General features: G+C 41.9%; 1 protein-coding gene across 2 annotated transcripts; it reads left to right on the top strand.

Moving 5' to 3' along the window:
• Positions 1 to 1341: 1341 nt before the first annotated feature.
• Positions 1342 to 17250, top strand: LOC148112962 (phytanoyl-CoA dioxygenase, peroxisomal-like). Of its 2 annotated transcripts, XM_087874350.1 has the most exons (9): positions 1342 to 1508; positions 1756 to 1811; positions 4177 to 4287; positions 13150 to 13312; positions 14027 to 14108; positions 14255 to 14436; positions 14626 to 14775; positions 15871 to 16008; positions 16767 to 17250. In XM_087874350.1, exons 1-9 carry the CDS (start codon positions 1428 to 1430, stop codon positions 16818 to 16820), a joined length of 1017 nt encoding a protein of 338 aa, XP_087730476.1. In that variant the 5' UTR covers positions 1342 to 1427; the 3' UTR covers positions 16821 to 17250. The 2 variants fall into 2 exon arrangements, with proteins under 2 accessions (XP_087730476.1, XP_087730477.1); XM_087874351.1 differs by lacking the exons at positions 1342 to 1508; positions 1756 to 1811; positions 4177 to 4287 and adding an exon at positions 5344 to 5433.
• Positions 17251 to 19773: the final 2523 nt, after the last annotated feature.

The following is a 19773-nucleotide window of genomic DNA, read 5'->3' as shown; positions in this document are numbered from 1 at the left end:
TCATTTTACCTACCTTAGAAAGGATGGAAGGCTGAGTCGACCTTGAGCCTTGGCGAGATTCGAACCTGCAGTAATTGCAGGCAGCTGAATGTTAATAACAGGCTATTAGTCTGCTGGGCCACCAGGCTCTTCTGTTGTGTCGAATGCCAGGTTTCCAGAAATTCTCCATCCTTTTTTAGACTTAGCTTGGTTCGGGATGCTCAGAGTTTCCCTGCTGAAACTACGGCTAAGGCTGTCCATGGGTTGGGCAATTAAAGAGTCTTTGGACTGCTAGTTAGTATTCATGGATGCACTCTGCTTGTCTTCTGTTGGCTCGGGGCTTCTGGGAGTTGAAGTCCCCACATGTTAAAATTGCCAACCTTGAGAAAGATGGTTATAGAGATACAATACATCTAACTTTCTAAGGCTGTCCAGCGCTGTCCTCAAATGGAGCGTCTACAATCTCAGCTTTTGAATAGAACAGAAGAGAAGAGAAAGCATAGAACAGAATATGGAAGGAGAGAGGAAGAGAACAGAAGAGAATGTAGGATGGGATAGGATAGAATAGAATAGAACAGAACAGAACAGAACAGAACAGAACAGAACAGAACAGAACAGAACAGAACAGAACAGAATAGAATATGGAAGGGGAGAGGAAGAGAACAGAAGAGAATGTAGGATGGGATAGGATAGAATAGAATATGGAAGAGGAGAGGAGAGGAAGAGAAAAAAACAAGAGAATGTAGGGTAGAATAGAATATGGAAGGGGAGAGGAAGAGAACAGAAGAGAATGTAGAATAGAATAGAATAGAATAGGATAGAATAGAATAGAATAGAATATGGAAGAGGAGAGGAGAGGAAGAGAAAAGAACAGAAGAGAATGTAGAATAGAATAGAATAGAATAGAATAGAATAGAATAGAATAGAATAGAATAGAATAGAATAGAATAGAATATGGAAGGGGAGAAGAGAACAGAAGAGAAGAGAAGAGAAGAGAAAGAAGAGAAGAGAAGAGAAGAGAAGAGGAGAATCCCAATGGCCAAGTGTGATGGGACACACAAGGACTTTGTCTCCGGTGCAGAAGCTCTCAGTGTGCAGACAAGCAACAACGGATAAATGCTGAGCATAAAATACATAACATACATAAAATACAACCCTGATGAATTCTAAAATAGCGGACTCTTCTCAAAGCCTCTCTTGCAACGCGCAAGTCCCTTCGCTTCGCTCCTTTCCAGCCGGGCGAGCGCGCAGCGGGGGCGCTTCTTGGGAAGGGCGCAGCGGGGGCGCCTCTTGGCCGGTCGCCCGCCTTCCGACGCCGCCTCCCGGGCACCTGGGCTGCCCTGCTTCCCTTCTCCGCCCCTTGCCGGCTATATCCGAGCCCGACCAGCGGGTCTCCGAGACCCTGAGCGGCAGAAGCGCCCGGCTGATTCGCCAAGGACCCTCGCGCCATGGAGAGGCTCGGGAAGCAACGCAGCGCGCCCCTCCGGCTGGGGATCTTGCTCCGGCACCTGCTTCCCCCCGCCGGATTCGTATCCTTCTCCTGCCCACCTGGGCCTCTGGGTCGCCTATCCCGGGACTTTGGTGCCAGCTGTAAGAGAACTCGGGAGGGGCGGGGATCATTTAGATGGGAAGATGCTCTATTGTATTTAATTTCTTTCCGTTTTATGAGAGCAACTCCTCTCAAACTCCTGATTATAAATGCGTTCCGAGTGTGTTTCCCACGGGAACTTCTGCCATCAAAGCCATTTTTAAAAATTTTCTTAATTTGATGTCAAGACACCTTTTCCAACTTCAGCCCAGGTTGGTCCTGTGACATGCCCAACGCAGTTCCGGTGAGTGGAACTTTACTTTGATTTTCCTGGATGAAAAAACACAGATTTAAAAGTTTGCTTCATTTTGCTCCCTTTTTTTTAAAATTTGATTTATATGCCGCCTTCTCCGGAGACTCAGGGCGGGCGTTAAGCAATAACGTGTATTTAGCAGTAGGTTTATGTGGGGTTCAGTAGTTTTTGATTTTGGTTTGTAAAAGTGAATTCTCTTTGGTAAGTCAAGAGCCCTGGTGGTGCAGCAGACTAAAGCACTGTTATTAACATCAGCTGCCTGCATTTACTCCAAGTTCAAATCTCGCCAGGCTCAAGGTTGACTCAGCCTTCCATCCTTTCTAAGGTAGATAAAATGAGGACCCGGATTGTGGGGGCAATAAGCTGACTTTGTATAAAATATACAAAAGTATGAAGGCTATTGCTTAGCGCATTGTAAGCTGCCCTGAGTCTCCGGAGAAGGGCGGCATATAAATCAAATCCAAAATAAAAAAGAAAAAGTAGTTTAGAGTTCAGCCAATTTGGGTTCTTTTTATTTTTATGAATATGTCTCATTTTCAGAGATAACCTGCCACTCCTTGCCCCAGTAACACGTAGAAGACATCCCAAAGGTGCTTTTTTCAGGAGGCAACTGGACTTTCTTGGGTTTCTTCTTTTGAAGACGTTTCGCTTCTCATCCAAGAAGCTTCTTCAGCTCTTGACAGGATAGTGAGGAATGGAATCTTGTCAGAGCTGAAGAAGCTTCTTAGATGAGAAGCAAAACGTCTTCAAAAGAAAAAAACCCCAAGAAAGTCTTTTTTTCCTTCTGAAAAAAGCACCTTTGGGACAACCATGACCTAGAGGACGGAGAACCTCTACAGACCAGTGGTGGGTTGCCCCCGGTTCAGACCGGCTTGCAAGAACCGGTAGTAAAACCGGTGGGAGGCTCCGCCCACTGACCCGGACGTCATCGTAAGTGATCTGTGCATGCGCAGAAGAGAGCGCGCACACACGAGCACAATGCAAACCAGTAGTAAAGATAAGTAGGAAACCCACCCACCCCCTCTACAGACATCTAGAAGGCATGTGCAACACAATACCAAGCACAATAGAACCTCTGGTCACGGACGCTTCTGACCACGACCGTATCAGTGTGTTTTGTAAGCGCCAAATTTCCTGTTGTTTGTTTACAAACAACAGCGACCCACGTGTGGCCGCTGCATTAATTTTGCATTAATTTTGGTTAGGTTCGGGTGACGACCAAATCGGGTTCGGACCAAAGTTATGGAACAAATTATGGTTGTGACCAGAAGTTCTACTGTATACAAAAGAGTATATCAGGGGTGAAATCCAGCAGGTTCTGACAGGTTCTGGAGAACCGGTAGCGGAAATTTTGAGTAGTTCAGAGGCAAATACCACCTCTAGCTGGCCCCAGAATGGGGAGGGAATGGAGATTTTGCAATATCCTTCCCCCGGAGTGGGGAGGGAATGGAGATTTTGCAATATCCTTCCCCCGGAGTGGGGAGGGAATGGAGATTTTGCAATATCCTTCCCCCGGAGTGGGGTGGGAATGGGGACTTTGCAATATCCTTCCCCTGGACTGGGGAGGGAATGTAGATATTGCAACATCCTTCCCCCAGAGTGGGGTAGGAATGGAAATTTTGCAATATCCTTCCTCCGGAGTGGGGTGGGAATGGGGATTTTGCAATATCCTTCTCCCGGAGTAGGGTGGGAATGGAGATTTTGCAATATCCTTCCCCCGGAGTAGGGAGGGAATGGAGATTTTGCAATATCCTTCTCCCGGAGTAGGGTGGGAATGGAGATTTTGCAATATCCTTCTCCCGGAGTAGGGTGGGAATGGAGATTTTGCAATATCCTTCCTCCGGAGTGGGGTGGGAATGGGGATTTTGCAATATCCTTCCCCCGGAGTGGGGAGGGAATGGAGATTTTGCAATATCCTTCCCCCGGAGTGGGGTGGGAATGGGGACTTTGCAATATCCTTCCCCTGGACTGGGGAGGGAATGTAGATATTGCAATATCCTTCCCCCGGAGTGGGGTGGGAATGGAGATTTTGCAATATCCTTCCCCCAGAGTGGGGTGGGAATGGAGATATTGCAATATCCTTCCCACGGAGTGTGGTGGGAATGGAGATTTTGCAATATCCTTCCCCCGGAGTAGGGAGGGAATGGAGATTTTGCAATATCCTTCCCCCGGAGTGGGGTGGGAATGGAGATTTTGCAATATCTTTCCCCTGGAGTGGGCAGGGAATGGAGATTTTGCAATATCCTTTTAAGTCTTGTAGACTTCAACTCCCAGAATTCCTCAGCCAGGGAGTTCAGGTTTTCATTCCACTTCAATACAAAAATACAAAAAAAATCAATATTTCATGTCTCCACAGTTACACCTTGGATAATGACGTCTTAACTCCAGAGCAGAGACGTTTCTATGAGGACAATGGATATCTCATCATCAAAAATCTGGTGGCTGATGAAGATATTGAGCGCTTCAGGTAAAAGAAAGATAGGTATCCTTGACCCGTGTGGCTGAAAACATTCAACCCAACACCTTGAATTGCTCTAAGACAGGGCTCTCCAAACTTGGCACACCTGGACTTCAACTCCCAGAAAGCTGAAGTCCACAAGTCCAAGAATTCTGGGAGTGGAAGCCCACAAGTCCAAGAATTCTGGGAGTGGAAGCCCACAAATCCAAGAATTCTGGTGGTTGAAGTCCACAAGTCCAAGAATTCTGGAAGCCCACAAATCCAAGAATTCTGGGAATGGAAGCCCACAAATCCAAGAATTCTGGGAGTGGAAGTCCACAACTCCAAGAATTCTGGGAGTTGAAGCCCACAAATCCAAGAATTCTGGGAGTGGAAGCCCACAAGTCCAAGAATTCTGGTGGTTGAAGCCCACAACTCCAAGAATTCTGGAAATTGAAGCCCACAACTTCAAGAATTATGGGAGCTGAAGTCCACAAGTTTTAAATTTGCCAGGTTTGGCGACTCCCACTGTAAGAAGTCAATTGGAAACCATGTCATTTGAGCAAACTAGGAATTGCTCTTAATGAACTATGTCACTGCAGTCAGAGTTTCTGTAACTCCAGAAGGTGGTTGTAACTGGATCATCTGGAGTTGTGCAAAATTGTGCATAATTTTTGTAATTACGACAGGGAAGTTTTAATTGTTGTTTACTGTGCTTTTTTTATTATTATAATTGTGGCATGAGAATGTCCAGCGGCGTGGACAATAAATAAGCAAGCAAGGACATAAGTGTAGGTGGCAGCTTGCAATCTACACTTGGAGAACCCTTGGCTTATATCCTGTGAATTTTCAAAAAACGGATCTCTTAGGACATACAATCATAGAATTGGGAAGGAACCCCAAAGGGCTTCTAGCCAGTGGGGAAATCTAAAAACGTTTCCTACCGGTTCTGTGGACGTGGCTTCGTTGGCTGGCTTGGTGGGGGTCATGTGACTGGGTGGGCGTGGCTATATGACTGGGGGATCATGTGACCGGGAGGATCAAAAGACAGAAACTCACTTTAACAATGTCCTGCTGGAGCAGGGGGTTGGACTAGATGACTTCCAGGTCCCTTCTAGCCCTGGATTGATTGCTGTGCTCTTTCAAGGTATCCTCTGAAGCTGCGTCTGGTGCCAGGTTTGTGGTCCTTCCTTCCTCTTCTTTTTCCCTCCCTCCCTCCCTCCCTCCCTTTTCTTTCTTTCTTTCTTTCTTTCTTTCTTTCTTTCTTTCTTTCTTTCTTTCTTTCTTTCTTTCTTTCTTTCTTTCTTTCTTTCGCAGCACCCACCAACACTATGTATTTTTGGCCTAGCAGACCTCAGGGAAGCCTCCTGGGAGCAAAAAAGGGACTTCCCCCAATAGGTAGTAAAAAATGCTTTAAAGAGTTTTAAAAAAAAAGTTCCAAGGATCGCACGGCTGATTGTCACAGGTGATTGAACCTTTTCTTTACTTTTTAAAAGCATTTTTAAACTACCTATTGCCCGCCTGTGCTGTGCCATCATCGGAACTCCTTTTTTACTTTTACTTTTTACTACCGGTTCGGCGAACCACTCACATTTGTTACTACCGGTTCGGATCGAACCGGCCTGAACCGGTAGCATTGCACCCCTGCTTCTAGCCCAAGGCAGAAGATCTTATACCGTACTGCTCAAAAGGTTTTCCAATATGGTTTTTGAAAACTATTCCATTGATTCATTGTTGTCAGGAAGTTTCTCCTTACTTCAAGGTTGCATCCCTCTTTCCACCCACAAAGAAGAAGGTGGACAACCTATTCTCCAAGACACCAGAAGGCAGAACAAGAAACAACGGGATGGAAACTAACCATGGAGAGATCCAATCTAGAACTAAGGAGGGATTTCCTGGCAGTGAGAACAATTAGTCAGTGGAACTGTTGCATAAATTTGAGGATCAGACTCAATAAATGATTCAGGAACGAAGTATTCAAACAAAGTACTATTTATTTACAGTAGGCATTCTATATTCACTGAATGATCGTAGATAGAAGCAAGTAGGAGGTGCGTACATCCCCTTTTATATCAATGAGGCGGAGTAATGGATGGGAGTGGTTACATATGAATACATTAAGAAAGAAGAATAAATTAACCCCTGATACTCTGTGAATATACATTTTCCCCATTTGAGAATAAGGCATTTACTTGTGACAAATCCCCCTCTAAATGCCGATTCGACATACAACAATAATTACATTCAGATTCAGAACAATATAAAACTTGTAGTTTAGAAGTTAAATATTTGTGTTGTTTAGATTGCAAAGGCTTAGTTAATATGTCAGCTATTTGTTCTGCTGTTTCGCCGTGAATGGCTTTAATGAATCCATCTTGAGATAATTGTCTTACGTGTTTGAATTTGATATCTATATGCCTGGATCTTTGACCAATAGCATCAGATCTAGATATCTCTATAGCAGCTTTGTTATCTTCATGTATGATAAATGGTAATGAAGGATTTTTCCAAACATCTGATAATAAATCATTAAACCATACAAGATTATTGGAGGCTTTAGACAAACAAACATATTCTGCCTCAGTTGTTGATGTGGCTACTAAATCTTGTTTCCCTGTATACCAGTAGACCGGACAATTGTTAAGAAAGAATATATAACCTGAGGTGCTTTTTCTGCACTTAGTGTCACCTGCCCAATCTGCATCAGCGTAACAAGTAAGAATGGGTTCTTTAACATTATTGGGTTCCAATAGTAGGCAGAAGTCTAAGCTGTGCTTTAAATACCTTAATACTCGTTTAATGGCTTCCCAATGATACATTAAGGGTTTACTAACATATCTGGATAACAGATTAAGGGGTAAGGCAATATCAGGTCTAGTCCAATTAGATATATACTAAAGGGAACCAATAACTGATCTGTAAAGTGTATTATCTTTAAATTCAGGGGATGATTCATCCATGTTTCTTAGAAAATCGGCTTGCATTGGAGTATCACAAGGTTTAGCATCATTCAAATTACATTTATTCAGGAGCTCTATGATTTTATCTTTTTGAGATAATTTAAATCCTTTTTTTGTCTTACTGATTTGAACTCCAAGATATTTATTTACTTTTCCCAGTGATTTTAAAGAAAAATGTTCATTTAGTTTTGTTACAAATGTATCTCTTTTCTCTTTATGTTTACCAATATATAAAATGTCATCCACATAAATTAACACGAATTCTAATGAGTCACCTTCTTTTTTAACAAAGAAACAATTGTCTGCAGTTGTGGCATTGAAATTCATAGTTTTGAGTACATTGACCAAACATTCATACCAACGTTTGCCGGATTGCTTTAGTCCGTACAAACTTTTGTTCAATAACCAAGTTTCATTTTTGTTTGTGTATTGGCTGTGAGGTGCTCTTACATATATCTCTTTATCAAGCTTTGCATGTAAATATGCAGTTTGTATATCATATTGAAAGACATAAAGATTAAGTGCAGATGCTATAAGTAAAGCTGTTTTAACACTCTCAGTCCTTACAGTGGGAGAGTATGTGTCTGTGTAATCCTCAGGATACTTTTGAGCGTAACCTTGTGCAACTAATCTAGCTTTATATAATGTGTTGCCTTCTTCCAGATTTTTAATTTTGAATATCCATCTGGTGCCTATAATTGTTTTGTCCTTAGGTGCAGGAGTTGGTGTGAATACATTTAATTCTCGCAAACTGTCCATTTCTTTGGCCATGGCTAATTCCCATTTTTTTCTTTCTTCAATGGGGAGCTTTAATACTTCCTCGTATGTGTTGGGTGTTGATGTTTCATTATTCATGTACATTATGTAATCCTTATATTTACTTGGCACTTGATTTCTGTTACATCTGATTGTTTTTTCTGGTTTGCTATCGTTATCGTGTAGGTATCTTGCTTCCTTTTTGGTTAATGAATCTGTTTTTATTCTGGGGTGACTATTCGTCCATGTTTTATTTTTGTTTTCATGTATGTTGTGATTGTGTTCTTCTCTTTCTATTTTGTCTTGATATTTAATGTCTGTCTTTGTAATTGGGAATATCTCATTAAGATGTATCTTAGACCAATTGGCCTGTTCATGAAATACAGCTGTTCTAGAAATTATGAATTTGTTGTTATTATCAATAAATCTGTACCCTTTTGTGCCTGTTTCGTATCCCATGAATCTAAGTCTTCTGGATACGTTCTCTCCTTTATGTCTCAATTGTTTTGGTATGTGTACATCCGCTGTGACTCCAAATATGTGCATGTGTGTTATCTTAGGTTTTCTATTATACATTAGTTCATATGGTGTTTTATTTATGACGCTGGACCAAGTTCTGTTTTGAGTATAATTGGAATATAATAAGGCTTCTGACCAGAATTGTTTTCCTAAGCCAGCATCTTCTAATGTGCATCTAATCATGGTTTGTAGTGTCGAGTTCTTTCGTTCTACCACTCCATTTTGGAATGCAGAGAAAGGGCTAGATGTGAAGTGTAACATTCCTTTGTCTTTTAGCCATTGGGAGAATTTTTTGACATGAATTCAGATCCCCTGTCTGTCATGATTTGTTTTATTTTAATATTGTGTTGTGTTTCTACACGTTTATAAAACTCTTTAAATTTTTGAAATGTTTCATCTTTGTGTTTTAAAGTATAGACAAACCCATAACGACTATAGTCGTCTACAATAGTTAGAAAATATCGTTTTTTATATGTGATTGATGGGGTTAATGGACCAACTAGATCCATATGTACCAGATCAAAAATGTGATTAGATGATCTTGTTGCCCTTTTTGGCTTGGGATTAGTTCTGAGTTTCGAGGATTTACATACTGAACATTCCAAATAATTTTTACAATTTTTTATTTTAACACCTTCAGCATGTTCAATCATTTTTTGTACTACAGGAAAACTAGCATGTCCTAACTTTCTATGTAATATATGTGCACATTCATCGTGAATTGGTTTTCCAATCGTAGGTTTTTTGTTATTGAGTGTATCACCAATAGATGTGTTTTTGTGATTATGGTTTGTTTCATGTTCCTCATTATACTATTGCTGTTGTCTTCATTCTCTATGTTAGTGTCATCTTCCATGTTTGAATCAATATTGTGTAGCCATTTTTCTTCTGTGATTAAATATGGTAGGCCCCCTTTGATAACCACACTACCCAAATTTGTTTTGTTTTTCTCTAGGAATGCTTTTCCTTTTGAGAATACTATATTTATGTCAGAATCTCTGCTTAGTTTTATTACACTAAGTATGTTATGAGGTATTTCTGGTATTAATAATACCCCCTCTATTTTCCCTAGACCGGGTAAATTTACATTTCCTCTTCCAACAACTTGGACTTTTTCTTGATTGGCTACCTTAATTACAAATTTATCTTCTATAAAGGAAGATAGTATTTTTTTGTCATGTGTTGTGTGATTAGTTGCCCCAGAATCAATGAGCCAAGCATTATCCCTTGAATTTTGTATGTTAGTTATATTATGTTTATCTAATCCATTTAATGATCCAGATTTTCTATCTCTTGAATTATCTCTGCCCCCTCTACGTTCTCTAAAATTAGGTGAGTTTCTATATCTATATCTATCAATAGATGATTGTCTGTTATGATATCTGCTCCTATAGTCATGTTCTTGTCTTTCTCTAAGAAATTTAGGACAATCTCTTCTACAATGTTCTTTGGATCCACAATTATAACATTCAATTGATTCTCGATGTTTTTCTTGAAATACTACTCTCTTAGTTTGTCTATGTTCTATGTGTGTATTGCAGCAGCTTCTTCTTAGATTATCTTCAGCTATTAGCTTATTTGATAAGTTTTCTATGGATAGGTATCCCAAATTAATTGTGTCTAAATGTGATATGTAGTTATCCCATGATGAGTCTAATGAATTAATGATAACACTTTTCATTGTTTGGTCTGATATTATTTCTCCCCTTAAATGTAGTTCTGCTCTGATTTTGTTTAGTGATATTAAATGTTCACTTACAGTAGTCCCAGGTTTTATCCTGGCTGAGAAGAAATCTTTAGACATTCTTGTTGTGGTTGCTACGCTTTCACTATGAAACAATTTAAACATGCAATGAATAATTTCTGAGACAGTCAGATTATGCTTAATACTATGATACATAGCAGGAGATATACTAGATATTAATAAGTAGAATGCTCTGTGGTGCAGGCAGTCCAATTTTAGAGTCCAAGGCTTTTTGGGAGGGTTAGTTATGAAAAATAATAAATTCTCTTTTAGAAAAACAACCTGAAATTGTTGACACCATTCTTGTAAATTAATACCATCTATTCTTAGTTTTGGGAAATCATTGGGCAAGTTCATTGGGCAATATTATTTGTTCCATTACTTACAACTGGAGGTTGTCCATGATCTTGTAAATGTTGATAGTTGCAGAAAGGTGTAGGTATGCTCGCAATGAGTCTGAATGGTTCTCTCTGTTCTTCATGTCCTCCGTAGTTGTCTGCGTGTGTTTGCGCATGCGCGTTGCTCATTTCGCTTCTGAAGCTGTCGGGAGAGGTTCTCGTTGCTGTAGCTCCCTCGTAGTGCTCTTCCTCCGATGACTCGGTCTCCGGTTCGATCTTTGGTGTCCAGGTGATGACTGGCGCTTGCTTCCTTTCGCTGAAGTTGTCCTGGTTGAGGTCTCTGGCTCCTGGAAGCGTCTGCGGCATGGGGGAGTATTTGCAAGGTTCTCTGGGCTCAGGTGTTGGTGTTCTCGCCGTCCGGATAGAAGCGGGTAGATTCTGAGACGTTTGCTTGCTTGCCTGTCTTTTCTTTATTCTTTGATCGGCAGCTCTCGTTGATTTTTTTGTAATTTTTAAATTTGGACCAAATGTTGCAAAGAGAGTTTTCATGGCTGACTCTATTTGTAGTTCGATTGAAGTTTCTTCGATGTCTGTATCAGATTCTTCTGAAGAGTAGATTTTTTCTTTTTTATCTTTCACACTATGTAGGGCTTTTCGCGCCAGACATTTTGAATTCTGTTTTCTGATTGGCTCTGCTTCGCTCATCTTAGTGGTCTGTTGAAACCAAGATGACTGCCATTCGAAATTTTGTGCAGGACCGTTAGTCTTTCTTTTTGTTATATTCTTATCTATAGGCAATTCGCTCACCATTTTTAGGTCTTTAGGTTCGGTTATTACGATGTGGTTTTCTCTCGCTGCTCCGCTGTCTTTTATGATGTCTTGGAGGTTCGCGATGAGATTTTTGTCATCTTTTTGGCTTTTCAGTAGTCTCAGTATCTCTGATCTGAGATCGTTGTTTTCTATCTCGTTCTCTTCTTGGTCATCAGTTTCATCGATTACCTCTTCGCTGTCTGTAGTGCAGTTTTCAGATTCTTTTGTTATTATAGTTGTAGATTCATTGATCATTTCTTGATCCGTTTCCATCTCTTTATTGTGTGCCCTGGTGTTGGGTCTTTCTCTTTTGTTTTTGGAATTTTCTTTCTTAGGCATGTCTATTTTTATTTAGTCAGTTCAACCATCCTCTGCTACCAGATTGTTGCATAAATTTGAGGATCAGACTCAATAAATGATTCAGGAACGAAGTATTCAAACAAAGTACTATCTATTTACAGTAGGCATTCTATATTCACTGAATGATCGTAGATAGAAGCAAGTAGGAGGTGCGTACATCCCCTTTTATATCAATGAGGCGGAGTAATGGATGGGAGTGGTTACATATGAATACATTAAGAAAGAAGAATAAATTAACCCCTGATACTCTGTGAATATACATTTTCCCCATTTGAGAATAAGGCATTTACTCGTGACAGGAACAACTTGTCTCTAGAAGTTGTGGGTGCTCCATCCCTGGAGGTCTTCAAGAAGAGATTGGACAGCAGTTTGTCTGAAATGATATAAGTTTCCTGCCTGAGCAGGGGGTAGGACTAGAAGATCTCCGATGTCCCTTCCAACTCTTGTAATTCTGCTTCTAGTCCTATCCTCATGTGCTTTGGAGAATAAGTCAACCCCCTCTTCCTTGTGACAGCCCCTCAAATACTGGAAGATATCTGTCATGTCACCTCTAGTCCTCCTCTTTGATAGCTAGACATTGTTCTGACCTAGGCTTCCTGGGAAAGCATAAATCACAATCTTAGTCCCCAAAAAACCCTCTTTTATTGAGACGGCTGTGAATTACGGTCATTCACAGCCCGTAATGGTTCACAAACAGCCTGTGCAGATTCTGACCGATGTCTGCTCGAGTGGACACAGTCTTTCAGGGTAATGTTGATAAGCACCCACCTTTACCTCCCTTGAAACGCTGCCAGAGACCTAATTGTCCATTAGTTTTGCAAGGCCAAACGGAGCACAGAGTCAAAACGGACTTCTCAGAGCTTGAATTGACTCTATGAACTAATTGCTTCCTGCAAAGGCTCACGTCCGTTTGCTCCTCTTTTATGACTTATGGGAGGGGCCAATCATCTCTAAGCCTTACTCCTGAGTCCCCCCCCCTTTTTAATCGTTCTTGCCTTCTGGCAGCTCTGCGCATGTGCATACTGGGAACAGGCTCCTCCTGTTCCTCTGCCTCTCTGCTGTCCGACTCTGGGGCTTCGGAGTCCGCGCATCACTCCCAGATGGCCCTGGCCCCCTCTCTATCTCTGACGCAGAGCCCTCATCCGAGCCTTCCCCAGACTCCAGGACTGGCCCATGTTCCTCCCCAGCCTCCTCACTGCCAGCTCTGCAGGTCACCAACGGGCCACAACAGACATATCTAACTCCCTCGACCGTTCATCTTATGATTTAGCCTCCAGTACTCTGGAATAATTCCTTTTTGATTCCCAATGGAAAGCTTTACGCAGAATGAATGCAAAAGTAGAGGAGTTCTGATGCCAATTTAAAATGCTTTCCCCTTTTCTTTTCTTTTTAACCCTGTTTTCAGAGAGGAGTTTGTAAAGATATGCAGAAAGGAAGTGAAGGTGCTTGGAATAACCATCATGAAAGACATCACGATTGTCAAGTCTGAAGCCGACGAGAATAACGTTTCCAAATTGCAGGATTTCATCTATAGCGAGGAGCTCTTTCGGTACTGCACCTTACCTCAGGTGAAAACGGGACTGTTCCAAAATCCTAAAAATTTGCATAAACATATTCCCATCTCAAAAGAACTTACCTTATGCGTGGCCAGTATCTGAAAATGACATTTAACACAGCCCGGTACTTAAGCAAAATGCTTCGGTTGAGATCGGCATACGTGGGACTGATTGGGGTAGATTGCAGGGGTGACACTGCAATATAATTTTATCATATTTTATCTGTATCTTAAATTATTGTTATTTTATTCCAATGTCATTTTACACTGTACTTTATTCCAATTTCATTTTAAATCGTAGTTTCTCCAATTCCACTTTAAATTGCTTTTATCAAATTTTTTAGTAATAATTTGTTTCTGGAACTCTGCACTTTCATATGGGCCAAGGGCTAATCAGTCAATCAATCAATCAACTAAGCAGGTGTCATATTAAACACATCATCCCTTTATTATATTTCGGGCATTGTACCGAACAAAAATATTTCTGGTTTTAGATCTTACATGCTGCTCTGTCATTTTTTCCTAACCGTGTATGTATGCCCCTGTATCACCCTTTCTGTTAGGCTGCCATCCAAGCGAAGCAGAGCCGAAGCCCCATGATGGCAGATCTGACAGTTACCGCCGGCTATTTTCCGTATCGCTTTTTGGTTTTTAATCATTCCATCGTAAGGATTTGTGGCGGCTTTAAATATCTCTTTCTTTTCTGAGCTGGTTTTGTTTCCTTTAGATCTTAAAATACGTCGAATGCTTCACGGGGCCAGACATCATGGCTATGCACACCATGCTGATCAATAAACCTCCCGATACAGGTGAGACGCAGGTGAATTAACAGGTGAGAAGAAGCTCAGGGAGCACCAGGGACCCCCTCCTGTCAACCCTGCGCCAGAAATAATTCTCCTTTGTTGCTAGGGTTACTCCCTCTTTCTGAGACCAAGGAATTTCTCCTCCTTTCCAGGCAAGAAAACCTCTCGTCATCCTTTGCATCAGGATCTTCATTACTTCCCCTTCCGGCCTGCCAACCGAGTTGTTTGTGCCTGGACCGCAATGCAAAAGGTGGACCGGACAAACGGATGCCTGGTTGTGTTGCCAGGGACTCACAAGGGCTGCCTGAAGGAGCACAAATACCCGGATTGGGAGGTAAACGACGGAGAGGGACAGGCATGATTGGCGTCAAAAAGCTAGGGTACGGGTAGTCCTCGACTTGCGACCAATGAAATCACTTAGCGACCGACCTGAAAAAAAGGAACTTGCAACCCGGATTCAAAGTTCTGACGGTCCCCCCACCCCCTGCCTGTCATCCAGTTCTACCTTGTTTTTTCCCCCCAGGGTGGTGTAAACAAGATGTACCATGGGATCCATGACTACGACGAGAGTCTTCCCAGAGTCCACCTCCCCATGGAGAAAGGAGACACCGTCTTCTTCCACCCCTTGATCATTCACGGCTCCGGAAGAAACAGGACGGAAGGATTTCGGAAGGTAATCCAGACACCCATAATGTCTGAAGGGCGTCGGAAGGTCCCCCGAGACCCTCACCTGCGGGGTTCAAAGCAAGGACTTTCTGTGTCTTACCTGAACATTTATTTGGGCCTCTTTCTTAATGGTTTTGGTTAATAAGGCTTGGAACGTGGCCAATTCGCATTTAATAGTGAAAATAAACTTCTCTCTGTCTCTTTCCCTCCCCTCTCTCTTCCTCCCTCCCTTTCTCTCTCTCCTCTTCTCCCTCCCTCTCTTTCTTTCTTCCTCCTCCTCTCCCACTCCCTTCTCTCTCCCTCTCCCCCTCTCCTCCTTCTCCCTCTCTCTCTCCCTTCTTTCTTCCCTCTCTCCCTCTCTCCCTCCTTCTCCCTCTCTCCTCCTTCCTCTCTCCATCCTCTCCCTCCCCCTTCCCACTCCCCTCTCACTCTCCCCCCTCTCCTACTCCTTCCTCTCTCCCTCCCTCTCTCCCTCCCTTTCTCCCTCCCTCTTTCTTGCTCTCCCTCTTTCCCTCTTGCTCTCCCCTCTCTCTTCCTCCCTCCCTTCCTCTCTCTCCTCCTCTCTCCCTCTTTCTTTCTTCCTCCATCCCTCCCTCTCCTCCTCCTCTCCCTCCCTCTCCTCCTCCTGTCCCACTCCCTTCTCTCTCCTTCTCCCCTCTCCTCCTTCTCTCCTCTTCCTCTCTCTCCCTCCCTCTCTCCCTCCCTTTCTCCCTCCCTCCTTCTTGCTCTCCCTCTTTCCCTCTTGCTCTCCCCCTCTCTTCCTCCCTCCCTTTCTCTCTCCTCCTCTCTCTCCCTCTTTCTTTCTTCCTCCCTCCCACCCTCTCCTCCTCCTCTCCCTCCCTCCCTCTCCTCCTCCTCTCCCACTCGCTTCTCTCTCTCCCCCCTCTTCTCCTCCTTCCTCTCTCCCTCCCTTTCCCTCTCCCTCTCCCCCCTCTCCCGCTTTCTCCCACTTTCCTCCTTCCTCTCCCTGTCTCTCCCTCTCTCCCTCCTTCCCTCTCCCTCCCTCTTTTTCGCTCTCCCTCCCTCTCTCCCTCTTTCCCGCCTTCTCCCTTTTTCCTCTTTCTTCCTTCCTCTCCCTCTCTCTCCCTCTCTCTTAATGCAGGCTATTTCTTGCCATTACGCCAGTAGTGACTGCTACTATATTGACGTCAAAGGGACCACCCAGGAAATTTTAGAGAAGGAAGTGGGAGATATTGTAAGGCGGAGGTTTAATATGGCTGGTTCCTCGGTGGATTTGAAAGTAAGTATTTTCTTTCCTTTTTTTTTCTTTTTCTTTCTTTTTAAAAAAACACCACGTTCAAAAGGGTTCGGCCCTCTGCTTCCCTTATAAAGCGTTCAATCGTTCTCCCTAATGAAGAAGTATGTAAAAAAAACGCCATTTCTGCAGAATTTATATCTTTGGATGCTGCACTTGTCTGATTATCGGTATTTCTTCTCTGAGATTGGAAGGGGCTAAGTTTCTCCATGAGACTGGAATAAATCGTGAATTATATTTCCTATAACTGGACCTTCGTTTGGAGGCTAGTAGTCCTCAACTTATGACCACAGTCGGGAGTAGGATTTCCGTTGCTAAACGAGGAAGTTAAGTGTGCCCGATTTTATGACCCTTTTGGCCACAGCTGATGAGCAAATCACTTGCCGCTGTTAAGTGAATCTTGGCAGAAGGTCGCAAAAGGGGATCATGTCACACACACACACACACACACGTCATAAATGCGAGTCAGTTGCCGAGCTGTCTGAGTTTTGATCACGTGACCACGGGGAGGCTTACAACGGTCGTAAGTGTGAAAAAAACCGATCCTAAGTCGCTTTTTTCAGCGCCGTTGTCACTTCCAAGATCACTAAATGAATTGTCATAAGTGGAGGACTACCTGTATTGCGTTCCGAATGTGGAAAAATCTTTTTAAATGGACGTCCAAGGCATTAACTAAACTCAACCTCTTTATATCTTCCCATGCAAATCAGGATAAATCTCATTATTTCTGTTTTGTTTCTTAGGACACTTCTATAATACGGTGTCGACTGGTTAAAGGGGAGAAAAAAAATCTTTAAAACTCTCATTCTCCAATCAGCGAAGAAGCCTCGGAAAATTCAGCATTTATTTTTTCTTACTTTTTGGGGGGAAGGACTGTGCGGTTAGTAATAATCTCGATAGCACTTCGAAGCGCTATCTGCATCTGGGACTCAATTCAAGGCTGCAATTCTAGGCACATAAATTGTGAGCTACAATGACTATGGTGAAATTTCTTTCTGATTAAAAAAATAAATGATTAGAATTTAAGCTGCAATTCTATACAAGTTTTACTTAGATTCTAAGAATTTAAACTGGTGTCCTACTCTTGTCTAACAATAAGAAACCTGAGCTCAGTTGGACTTTTAACTATACATGCATAGAATTATATATTTAATTTAACAACTGTAACTGATGTATTTTAAGTAATTTAAATAAATTAAATTTTTGCAGTGTTTGGAAAAACCTCAAGACCTCTTTAAACAGTGCCTCATTTCTCAGAGCTAGAGAGATTTTAGATTTTTCTTTGAAGGAAAATCTTTTATTTTAATGGCAAGCATTTCTTCTCATAGTTTTTTCACCAGGGTGCAGAGTTTTAGATAGTAACCCGTTTTTTCCGGTTTTCAAAAGTTGGAAGGAGCTGTTTTATTTGAGAAGAATATCATGGACTGGAAAAGGTAGAAGAAGAATCAAGCAATGATTGAAAGCAGATTTCCAGTTTCTGCGTGTGAGCTTTTTCTTACATTAGAAGACGACATGAAAAGTGGATTTGTTTTTTCCTCTCTTTTTTTTTTCTTGTTCCTCTTCAGTTAAAGTTTCTAAAATATTTCTTCCAAGGGAGACTTTGAAGAGGAGGAGCAAGGAAAATCTTGTCCTAAGCAATGAAGAGATATAATTGTGATGCCAAAATAAAATAATAAATGAAAAACATGGTTTCCCTGTTTTGAATAATCTTACTTTTCTTACAACATCTTGAACATCTTTCGAAGTTAAGCTAACCAGGGTGAGGGGTAGATTTTGACAGTGCCATCTTGTGACCGAGCAGCATAAAAAAATGATGAAATGGAGATCAGTCATTCATCCCAATCCCCCTTGAGAAAGAAATCAATCTCACAGGAGATAAACAAAACAAAAGCTAATCTAGCATTTTACTAGATGCCATTGCTTGCACTGTACAGTATAGACCACAAGGTGGCAGTGGTCTGCTAAAAGTTGAAAAGTTTTCTGCCCAAAGTATTACTGATCCCTCTGAAAGAATTATAACTATTACAGGTTACACAATAGAATCTTTTTTAAAAAATACACCAGGCACCAGTGGTGGGTTTCAAAATTATTTATTACCGGTTCTGTGGGTGTGGCTTGGTGGGCATGGCATGGCTTGGTGGGCGTGGCAGAGGAAGGATACTGTAAAATCTCCATTCCCTCCGAACTCCAGGGGAAGGTTACTGCAAAATCCCCATTTCCTTTCAATCAGCTGGGACTCGGGAGGCAGAGAATAGATGGGGGCGGGGCTAGTCAGAATTTTTACTACCGGTTCTCCAAACTACTCAAAATTTCCGTTACCGGTTCTCCAGAACTGGTCAGAACCTGCTGAAACCCACCTCTGCCAGGCACCCATAATATTGTATCGTCCATTGAGAATGGACTGGGATGATCTGAACCTGTGCAAGACGAGGAGCCGTTTCTTACTCAGAGATTACACATAACAACTGTCGCAACATTGCTACAGTCAAAATATCAAAATTTGGGCGCCTGGTAACCAGCGTATATTTACAAAGGTCCTAACGTCGGATTGTGACTGACTTAACAACTGCCTTGCTTGACAATGGAAATTCTGGTCCTGGTTGTAACTCGAGGACTACTGGTAGTCCCCGATTTACAACGGTTCATTTAGCGACCGGAGTTACAACGCCACCGAAAAATGTGACTTATTTATTTATTTTATTTTATTTATTTGATTTGATTTCTATACCGCCCTACTCCCGAAGGACTCAGGGTGGTGCACAGCCAAACAATAAAATACATACATACAAAATTTAAAAAGTAGAATTAAAATCAAATTAAACAGTTTTGGTCCAGACAAATTAAAACCCCAATCAATTTAAAACCAATTTTAAAATTTGAATATATAAAATACTAAAAAATATTAAAAATCTTTTAATTCATTAATTCGACTTAGGACCATTTCTCACACTTTTCAAGATATCTATGGACTTCAACTCTCATGCTGGCTGGGGAATTCTGGGAGTTGAAGTCCACAGATCTTAAAATTCCCGAAGCTGAATTTTGGACGGTATATGCTAGTATAGATTAATCTCCAAAAGATTAATAAATCTTTTTATTTATTTTTTTTAGCATACTGACTGAAGACTCCTGTTTTGTTTTTTTTTTTAATTTGATTTATACGCCCTTCTCCGGAGACTCAGGGCGGCTTCCAAGGCGTTAAGCAATAGCCTTCATACTTTTGTATATTTATACAAAGTCAGCTTATTGCCCCCACAATCTGGGTCCTCATTTTACCCACCTTAGAAAGGATGGAAGGCTGAGTCAACCTTGAGCCTGGGGAGATTTGAACTTGCAGTAATTGCAGGCAGCTGAATGTTAATAACAGGCTATTAGTCTGCTGCACCACCAGGCTCTTCTGTTGTGTTGAATGCCAGGTTTCCAGAAATTCTCCATCCTTTTTTAGACTTAGCTTGGTTCGGGATGCTCAGAGTTTCCCTGCTGAAACTATGGTTAAGACTGTCCATGGGTTGGGCAATTAAAGAGTCTTTGGACTGCTAGTTAGTATTCACGGATGCACTCTGCTTGTCTTCTGTTGGCTCGGGGCTTCTGGGAGTTGAAGTCCCCACATGTTAAAATTGCCAACCTTGAGAAAGATGGTTATAGAGATACAATACATCTAACTTTCTAAGGCTGTCCAGCACTGTCCTCAAATGGAGCGTCTACAATCTCAGCTTTTGAATAGAACAGAAGAGAAGAGAAAGCATAGAA

This window comes from Pantherophis guttatus, chromosome 7, assembly GCF_059756535.1.
Source record: "Pantherophis guttatus breed Tessera chromosome 7, ASM5975653v1, whole genome shotgun sequence".
NCBI lineage: Eukaryota > Metazoa > Chordata > Lepidosauria > Squamata > Colubridae > Pantherophis > Pantherophis guttatus.
The sequence above is the reverse complement of the archived record's forward strand: the minus strand, read 5'-3'. Positions and strand labels throughout refer to the sequence as shown.